The sequence below is a fragment of the Candoia aspera genome, chromosome 1 (assembly GCF_035149785.1).
Source record: "Candoia aspera isolate rCanAsp1 chromosome 1, rCanAsp1.hap2, whole genome shotgun sequence".
NCBI classification, from domain to species: domain Eukaryota; kingdom Metazoa; phylum Chordata; class Lepidosauria; order Squamata; family Boidae; genus Candoia; species Candoia aspera.
In genome coordinates this window covers 165,032,993-165,043,050 of record NC_086153.1, presented here as the reverse complement: position 1 = coordinate 165,043,050, position 10,058 = coordinate 165,032,993, and the positions used below count along the sequence as shown (strand labels likewise).

The 10,058-nt window shown below is 37.0% G+C and overlaps 1 protein-coding gene across 1 annotated transcript; it reads right to left on the bottom strand.

The window, feature by feature from the left end:
* Window positions 1–617: 617 nt before the first annotated feature.
* MRPL19 (mitochondrial ribosomal protein L19) lies at window positions 618–5,970 on the bottom strand. Its single transcript, XM_063317745.1, has 6 exons — window positions 5,868–5,970; window positions 5,029–5,146; window positions 4,813–4,931; window positions 2,926–3,060; window positions 2,497–2,678; window positions 618–1,663 (listed from the first exon to the last, which is right to left on the bottom strand). The coding sequence occupies exons 1-6, from the start codon at window positions 5,914–5,916 to the stop codon at window positions 1,439–1,441; spliced, it is 828 nt and encodes a 275-aa protein (XP_063173815.1). The 5' UTR covers window positions 5,917–5,970; the 3' UTR covers window positions 618–1,438.
* Between the last annotated feature and the right edge of the window lie 4,088 nt (window positions 5,971–10,058).

Here is a 10,058-nt window from a genome sequence, read left to right as displayed (position 1 = left end):
TATTGAAAAAAACTGATACCAAAATCCCATTTCACTTCATTATAGGCAATTAACATTTACTGAAATTAACATGGCAGCATTATTTATTTGATAGTAAAGGTAAAGGTTTCCCTTGACGTAAAGTCCAGTCGTGTCCGACTCTAGGGGGCGGTGCTCATCTCCGTTTCAAAGCCTTGGAGCCGGCGTTGTCCATAGGACACTTCCGGGTCATGTGGCCAGCATGACTCACGGAACGCCGTTACCTTCCCGCCGAAGCGGTACCAATTAATCTACTCACATTTGCATGTTTTCGAACTGCTTGGTGTGCAGAAGCTGGGACGAGCAACGGGAGCTCACCCCGCCGCGCGGTTTCGAACCGCTGACCTTCCGATCGACAGCTCAGCGGTTTAACCCGCAGCGCCACCGCGTCCCCAATATTTATTTGATACCATCCTTCAAATTATTAGTATTTGTTATTGATGTAAATCAAAGCTTAATTTATTTCTGAATAGAAATTTGACAGTGTACACTATATTATACATCTTAGTAAGAAATTGTTTATATTCTATTAATTTAATATCATTACAATTTTTTTATACAACAGACACACATGAATCAAATTAGATTTCTCAGTGTAGTTTCTGACAATACTGTGCTTCAGTTGAAGTTTTATTATAATGCATCTGATGTTTTATATCCTAAAAGTATATGACATTGCTGAGTAACGTAAGTTGGGAAATACAACAGCATTTTTGTTTCAAATAGCTAATTATTGGTATGGAGGTTCCAGGTATTACAATAGTTAACTATTCTTCTTGGGATCTTTAGTAAAGAACCCTTCCTTTACCAATGAGTAGGGCAATACATGTTTTAGTTTTACGTCCTCTAAACCAACTGTCAATCTTGCCAATGCAAGGGATTAAAAATATGCACGGTAAAAAATGAATTGGATACAGTAATATAATCGATGCTTTTATTGCAGATTTAATCTTATACTACGGATTCCTGCATGCCTTACAGCCCAAAGTCAGCCCTATTTCTCTTTTTTATCTGCCCTATCAAATACAAAAAGAACTTCTGGAATGGACATGAGCAACTCTTGGCCACCAGCCTTATTTCTGTAGCTCTTTGGCAACAAATTATGGGGTGATTTTTGAAAAGTGCTCATTTATACATAAAAAAAAACCTCTTTAGCTGCCTCCCATTGCAAAAGGATTAAACATTTGGGACCAACCCCTTCTAAAGATGTCACCAGCATGTTTCTTGTGGCCCACATATTTCCCCCAACTATCAAAAGATTACCTGCCCTTGTTTAGAATAATATGTTTTGTGTATGTAGAGATTGCTAACACTGGAGAAACGAAGTCTGAATACCTTTCACGTCCATGTTTATTCAGGAGTCCACTGTTAAAAATATAACCTAAAATTCAGAATGATGGTCTTTCCAAGTAACAGCCCCCTATCTTTTATTCAGCTCTTCATTCACTTCTTTCTGGATTTCCTTTTCAATCTTCGATGTGTCATACTCTAGCATCATATCAAATTCTCTCCAAGGCATTTCCCATTTTTTAATTCTTTCTTTGTCTTTTTCTGTAAGATATTCATCAAAGTTGATGCCCTGGATATTGTATTTTGGATGTTCCCAGCGTTTTGACCAGGGTTTAGGCTTCATTTTGACCTTCATCTAGTATAATTCAAAGTAATGTGTGTTAGTTCATGAATTTTGTATTTCAGCAAAATACTTTCAAAAATCATGTTTTGTACTCATAGAAGTCCCTCATTCACAAATAGTGACCTTTAGCAATGCTGGGGGCTCAGATGTTTCCCAATTATTCCTAGAATGGGTGACTTTGTGCCAATCACTATCTGTTGCCTTAAACTCTCAGGGATCATTATATCCCTTAGAAGAAATAACAACAACAACAACAACAGGTGGACAGCAGTTCATATGGGAACCTTGTTGTTCAAATACAATGCTGTGCTGGAACCTAAAATTGTTTGGAAGCCCTTGGTACACTGCACAAAGTTTGTAGAAAGCTCTTCATGCTAGCAAGAAGTTTTCTTTGGTTTCCTTTCGTTAGGAATAAACTCAAAAGCAATTATTTATATAGAAGAGAATGCTGCCAATAACAAAAAAGGGGTAGTTATGAGAGCCAGTTTGGTCTAGTGGTTAAGGCACCGGGCTAGAAACCAGGAGACAGAGTTCTAGTCCCGCCTTAGGCATGAGAGCCGGCTGGGTGACCTTGGCCGGTCCCTCTCTCCCAGCCGAACTCAACTCACAGGGTGGTTGTTGTGGGGAAAACAGGAGGAGGAAGGAGTATTTGGTCTGTTCACCACCTTGAGTTATTTATAAAAATAATAAAGGCAGGATAGAAAATAAACAAACCTGACTGGAGACCTCCACTAGGAGAACAGTCTCCAAGCAAGCAGTATTCCATGCAACAGCTTCACAATACAAAATTATTTTCAATCACAACAAATTGCTACCTGCGTGCAGCAGTTATCCCTTGGTATTACCTTGTTGACAGGAACTTCATCGTAAAGTATGTAAGACAGTGGCTTCATGTTTACATCAACAGTGCTGAACTCCGGCAGGGCATCCCGTAAATACATCAAGTTATCATCTAGTCGCTTCTCCAACTTCAAAACTTTGATCTCATGGATTAGAGGATTATATAATTCATAGCAGATTTCAACACCTTAAAGTGAACATAATTTCTTTAATAATTGCTATAGCAAATGCTTACCACACTTAACAGATTAAGATTTCCTTAGAATGGACCCATAATGCTGCAGCTTTTAAAAAATATGAATGCTGAGGTTTCCTTGTGTGACATGGTCAGTACTTTGTAATTTTTAACCTGGTAGTTAAATTGATACGGCTCCATTTCATGAACTTCCTTCTGACTATATTCTTAAAAGGCACAGTCAACTGTGTATGCTCACCTTGTCCAATTATTACATTTCGAAGTATGAAGGTTGCACCAAGACCCTTTCCTGATCGCTGAATGCAAAGTCCTACAAAAGTGTTGCACTTTCCATTGGAATAGGGATCTGTTGCAGAAACAGCAAGTATACTTCCTGGCAGAAAAGGAAATAATTTATTTAACATTCAGAGAAATTCAGTAAAGTCAGGCTCACAGATTAATATAAAGTAAATATAAAACACTCGTTAAAATAAAGATAAACAATTTTCTAATATAGTTTTGTTGCATGTTGCATATTTTCAATATTCTGGAATCACCATTTTTATATTTCAGGGCAGAACAAAAATATTACTAATAAATAATCAGTAGATGAAAAGGCAATGTTAACATTGTTGCAATAGTACAACCAGTCCTACAATTCTGAAAGATCCGAATTAAACAGTTACAGCTTTTTTTTTTCATTCTTAAAAGACTGCCAACAGTTTTACACATCATGCAGACAGCATGGGCAAGTGCTGCATATGTGACTAGGGTTTTACATGTGAACTAATGACAAAGGATGATTCTTTCAGAATAAATGAGAAGCCAGGCTCACCAGCCAAGCAGCCTATCGAACATACGCATATCAGCTCCCACGCCCACTCTAAAGTGCTCAAGATGTCTCAGATCTGGGGGGGGCAAAGTCACTTCCAGCCTTAGGGGTTTGCCATTGTGGTTGTCAGAAATATGCACCATAACTAAGCCTTCAGGTATAAACATTTCTCCTTACCTAAAGTATTTATATCCTACAACAGAAGATCATGGCTATTCATAATACCACTGAGCAGCTATTCCCACTAATAGGTTAATTATCAATCACAAAATGTATTCTGTGTCCAAGTCTACCATAGAAATCAGGCTACAAATTCTAAAAATAACATAAAAGTTGATTGATTAGGGTGTATTGTGCTGTTTGAAGGTTCAAGGAACTATTAACTCAGGCAATCAACCAAGCAGCAAACAACAGCCCAATTAAAGAACTCCCAAGGAGAGAACACCACCCCTACAAACACAAGCAGGGCAAGCCACAGTATATAAACTGAGAGCCAGGCCCACTACCTCTTTGCACTGAAGATGTTGCCTAGTCTGGCAATGAAACACCTGCAAGAAAACAACAAGCCTCAGAGAGCACCAAGGACTCCACAGTTCAACCCTGAGCTACAAATATTTGCTTCGATTGGTATATTTTCATATTAAAAAATTAACCCAACCTTCTAATGGATTCATTCAATTGATATGGCTCCCACTCACCAGGTACAACTGTGTTACCTGTGTTCATTTGTGAAATAAACTATTTTAAAATTTAGTCATTTTGTTAACTTCCCTTAGCAATAGTAAAGTATTTAACTCTGTAACATTCAGAATGTAACTTTATGTCTGAATTGACTACTGTATTCAGTAACTTACTTGAGTATGAGCAACAGTTACATTAATTTGTAGGCAAAATGGCAAATTATTCTGTTTTATACTGAGTATTCTCATATATTAATTATTTGGAAAAAGATGCTTTGGACCTCATAAACATCTCTGTTATTCATTAATAAAGCTGAACTTTTTTCAGGCTTCCAAATGACCTTAGAAAAAAGATGCCACAGCTTTAAGGAACACACTCATTAAAGTTAATCCAAACCTTAATGCAGGCAGCTTATGCAGAACTCCAAAAACAGTCAGGCAACTTGAACAAATAGTAGAGCGATGCTACATTCACATGATATCCAGAGCAGTTCTGAATCACTTTCAAAACATATAGAGTCCTACTAAATAGAACATTATATATAAAACATATTTTCTTTTACATTACAGTACAATTTTTTGTGATGTAAGCAATGCCACATTATGAAGTTTACATTCCAAATATACTACTGACCGACATAAAATTCTGGAATATTGATTACTTTTCTTCTCTGTATCATATATTTTCTTTCAAGGAAGAATTTAAAAGGATTTGCTCTCTGCCGTGGAGGGATGAATTCAGGACTCAAGAACCTATCAGACATATAAATAACTTCAACATAAAAGAAAATCTGACTTGTCATTTAACGTTTAAAGATCAAATATAACTCGGTAAGTATTGTTCTTTTACCGTTTTTCTGTTGCTTGTTGTTTCAATTCATCAATAATGATTGGCTTTGGAGGTGGTTTAAATCGCTCTGATTCTCCATCTTTACTGCTAAGCCGTCCAACGGATAAAGAAAGGCACCCTTTGGGAGATTAAAAAATATATTAATTATCTGCTACATTTTAACAACAAGTCTACATATCTTTGCTTGTCTTGTGTATTGTACAACCAAACATCTTTGTATTTCAATTCTGTATAACTAATAAGATAATCAAGAAATATATCAAGTGCATATTTGGTTCTAATTGTGATCCACATTAGATGTTAATACTTATGCACATGAAGAACGCAATTGGATTTTTGAAAATGCAATTCAAAGGAAAAACAAAGTCTTCTGATATTTAATAGGTTTATCATGGCATATGTTTTTGCGGACTAGGATTCATCTCATCAAAGTCATAAAGCGCTACCCGCAGTTGACAAATGCAAGGTTTTTAAAAAATGCAGACTAAAAGGCTGGATGCACACCCAAGGTGCAAAAAGCACAAACTGCAATTATTACATACCGTACAAATGTAATGCTCAGAGTTCAGCGCTAAGAAAAAAGCTTGGGGAGCCTCAGATTCTCACAATCTCCCATTATTGAGTACTTACACTCCGGGACGTACAAAAACAGAATCAACTGAAATTGCAATCCCATTATTTCCATAGCCTGCCATGAGGAGAGCAGAAAAAAAAAATCCACACAAGGAGAAAAGTCAACACTTTCACACTCAACAAAGGGCTCTCTTTTTAGGAATATTTCTCCTCGGAAGGTAAAACACATTCAGAAATTACAAGGAAACGCTCTGCCGAGCACTTACTGCAGCGCCCACCACGTAGCGGGCAAAGCTTCCCCGAAAGAGCCGCCATGATGGTTTAGGACAAGTCCGACCAAAGTAAAAAGAGCGCATGCGCCTGAGACGCAACGAACGCTACGGCAGCATCAGCGAGACAAAATTTATGGGACTACAATTCTCGCAATAAAAATGATAGCGAAGCGGGGAAAAGGTCCGCCGTTCGTTTGGAAAACCTGCTTTCCTATTAACTGGGAAATGGATCCTTTGGACTTTTGGTTTCATTAGAACTTTTCATCCTGCTTTACTCCGGATGAAAGTGAGAATTGTCGACGTTAGGGACGCTTTTCTGCATCAAACTGCCCCTCTCCCCATACTTTGGTGCTACATTCTCCTTCTTGATACATTAAGCAGAGTTTAATGCATTAAGCGACTGCCTTTAGTGGGCGTGGCCTCTGAATACAGGTGGAAAGGATTGTGTTGCATACTCCGGGACATTACTTGCTGGTCGCATCAGAACAGAAGTTTTTATTTCATCTTGGAAGAGAAAGTCCTTGAAAATGGGATTGGGGGTGTGAGAAGATAATACTTATTTTATAATCACCAATCAATATCCCCATCATTATGAATTTAAAACATAATTCAGAATTAAAGCTGCAGCAATTGTTTAACATATTTATTATAACGTATTTAACATTTATTATGTTTATCTTCTATTTTCTTTGCAAACAAGGCATTAAAAGTTCCCGCTCCCCTCCATTTTATTTGTATCTTGAATTTCTCTCATTCTGTGACCTTGTAAGTCTAATAAATAATCTTTAAGATGTTTAAATTGTCACCCAGCTTTCCTGGTGATGTGAAGCCTTGTCTTCATTACTATTATATACACACAGCAATCACTGGTAAAGAAATAGCTTGAAAGATCTGTTTCCACTGCCTGGCAAATTGAGCCTTATTGCCAAATTCCCATTCTTCCTTTTGTCCTGTGTTGCCCAGGTTTATCTTGTCCCATATCTTGTTTAATATTTGAAATCAAATAAAAAACTTAATTACAGATAAAGGCCAGCAAATGTATAATATATACATTAATCTGGTGAGAGAGGTAATCCAAGTTCTGTTGTTATGCTAATGACATTCAACACTATTGTTCTCTAATGTTAACAATAGTTATCTGTGCCTTGGAATACGCCTAATACACCAAATTAATTTAGTGCAAATTAATAAGCATTAACTTTGTACTCAGTTCCAGAAATGGTGTTGGAGGATTACAGTGGCACAAATGCAGCACATCTCTGCAAGCTCTTTAAAGCAGCATAGTCTTTGCCTGGGATAACATGGCAAGCAGTTATATGATCTTGGGAAAACTTGCAGTTGCTTTAAAGAATTGCTGATTGGGGCTATATTCATGCTCCTAAATACTCTGAAGCATCTTTTCCTCATTATTTCCAAAATGTTGTACAAATGAATTGGAAATACTATGACTACTCTTGAAAAGCTTCTGCAAGTTTTAGTTGGGGCAGAATGTAGCATCCAGCATGATCAGATCATGCCTGTTCTGAGATTTCTACACAAGGTGACAATTCTGTTTCACATTTTAGTATTTTTAATTGTTTAATGATGATATTTTGATTACATTCTTGCTGTACTTACATTTTATTTATAATTTTATCTTGATTCTTTTGTTAATGGTGCTTTTAATTAATTTATTCTGTGTTTACTTTTTTATCCTTAGACTGGCAAAACTATCAGATCTGGGATGTAAAAAGAGGAATGACCACTAGATGGCAGCAAAGAAATATGAATAGTCTAAATCTTGGCGGCCAACCTGTGATCTTCTGGATTTTTGTTCAGTGGAAAGGTAGCATATAAATTCATTAAAAATAGATTTATCTGAGACAGTGAATGGTCTGCAGTTCCTGTACAAACTTACTGGGGACCATTTATTAATAAAATAATATACAAACTTTTAAACAAAGGTATCTGCGGCATGTAGGGATTAGTGTTGAATATATTTCAGATTTCTGAGCATTTTATTTATTCCTAGCTAAATATGGATAAACATTTAAACAAAATCCAATATTGCTATAACATTTGGTTGTGGCCACTAGAAGTAATTGGAAAATAAAGTAAATAGTAAATACTACTTATTTCATCGATATCCTAGCCTTTCTCCAAGTTTATGTGTTATTCCATATTCACAACAACATTGTGATTTTGATATAGGCAGATTTATGACTCAAGATCGTTCAAGTGTAGTCCTTGAGAGAGAAGGAGGTTCTAAGTCAACACTCAAATCATTAAACCACCCTGGTTTCCAAAGACCCCTGAGAATTACTGTTTTGCAATACAGGACCATTAAATTCTCAGTTACAAATCTTAATTACCCTTTACAGGCAACTAACACTTAGGAGCAGACTCAGCAGGTTCAAAGATCACACAATGACAATCTTTTCCACTATGAGAAAGCGGCACTGTATCTACATATAAAGTAAAACATGCAAATTGTATGCTGAACTGAGGTATCATTTGCTCTGCTATTCTGTATGTAAACTGACTTTTCCCATTGCTGCATATTGTATGGGAGAATTTTAACTTGCAATCTTGTCTAGCAGTATTAAGCATGGATTACATTGCAGTGCTAAGCTAAGCCAAACGAAGCTAAGCTATTTTTTAAAATGATGATTTTAAAAATAAGATATAAAATTAGTTGTCCATTTGCTATTTGCTGCCATTTATTTGGGAATGAATATTGATGCTCAGTTGTAGCTATGTTAACGTTCTCTGGATCCAAGTGGAAGCTTCCAGTACTGGAGAAATTTCTCCAGTACTGGAAGCTTCCACTTGGATCCAGAGAATGTTTAAAAATAGTTTTTCAGGATGAACCTGGCCTAACAGCATTGAGATTGCTCCCACGCTGATGGCTCCTTGTGCTTCCAATCATTCCTCTTCTGCTGTAAGCTGGAAGTGGGAATACCACTGCATATGCATATATACAGTATATATATATATGAATATATATATACTGTATATATAGGGAAACTACATATTAAAAGTTGTATAAAAAAAGGTGATATTCTATTTATCCTATCCTATTTTCCCCACAACAACAACCCTGTGAGGTGAGTTGGGCTGAGAAAGAGCAACTGGTCTAAGGTCACCCAGCCAGCTTTCATGCCTGAGGCAGGACTAGAACTCATAGCCTCCTGCTTTCTAGCCCAGCTGCCTTCACCACTATGCCAAACTGGCTATGCAGACTTTGAACCTAGCTAAGTTTTCCTGTGGCCATCTTGGGAGAGGGCTGATTTGTTATTACTACTGTCTTTTATAATTTAATTTATTTATAATTTTAATTTATTTTATTTTATTTTATTCTATTGTGTTTATAATTTTAAGCTGTTGTAACCTGCCTAGAGTCTTTTGAGTTGGGTGGGTTACAAAAACTGTAAAATGAATAAAAGGATGGGTACGAGGCAGCCAAAGAAGCCATATTTTCCCTTTCTGAAAGTGTTTCTCAGAGCTGTTTTAGCGCACTGTGTTGTGCTGTGTGTGTGTGTGTGTGTTTTAATGGTTCTGGCAGCACAGGAATGGCAACATTGTTTTCAAGTTTTACAATGTGATTTTAAATGCTGACGTTCAGAGTTTTAGGAAACTTGTCTGCCCACTTTCCCTAATCCATTTCAATTTTCTGCTCAGTTGTATGAACAGGCTGGAAACCTGCAGGATTTTGTTCTGTCCCAGGTCATTCTGTAAGTCCTGTGGGGGGAATAGAACTCACAGCACTCTGTTTTTTTTCTCCAGCCCCCTTTGGAGAAGTCTGGAGGGAATACCTGCTAGAAAGTGCGGTGTTGATGTGGGCACACAATGAAAAGAAAAAGATGTTTTCTTAGGAAGCCTGGGCAATTCCGCTGGATTTTTATTTTTAAACTGTAATTAACATTTTAGAGTCCTTCGTCCCTGACACTGTCTAGTGGTTGGTTAATTGCCCTCAAATCAGCTTTCTTCAAGACCCTAAGAGGAGGCATGCAGTACTTTGTGTGCCATACTGATTGGGGTACAGGAGCTTTTCCATATGCATTTTTTAACATGCTGGACAAAAGCACAGCTTATGTATCAGCTTCAAGAATAAGCATCACTGTCCTTTAACATTATTTCCTTGCCTCTCCAACAGTACTGAGAATCCTGATTCTGACATCCTCTTCCTGTACTTGGAGCATATTA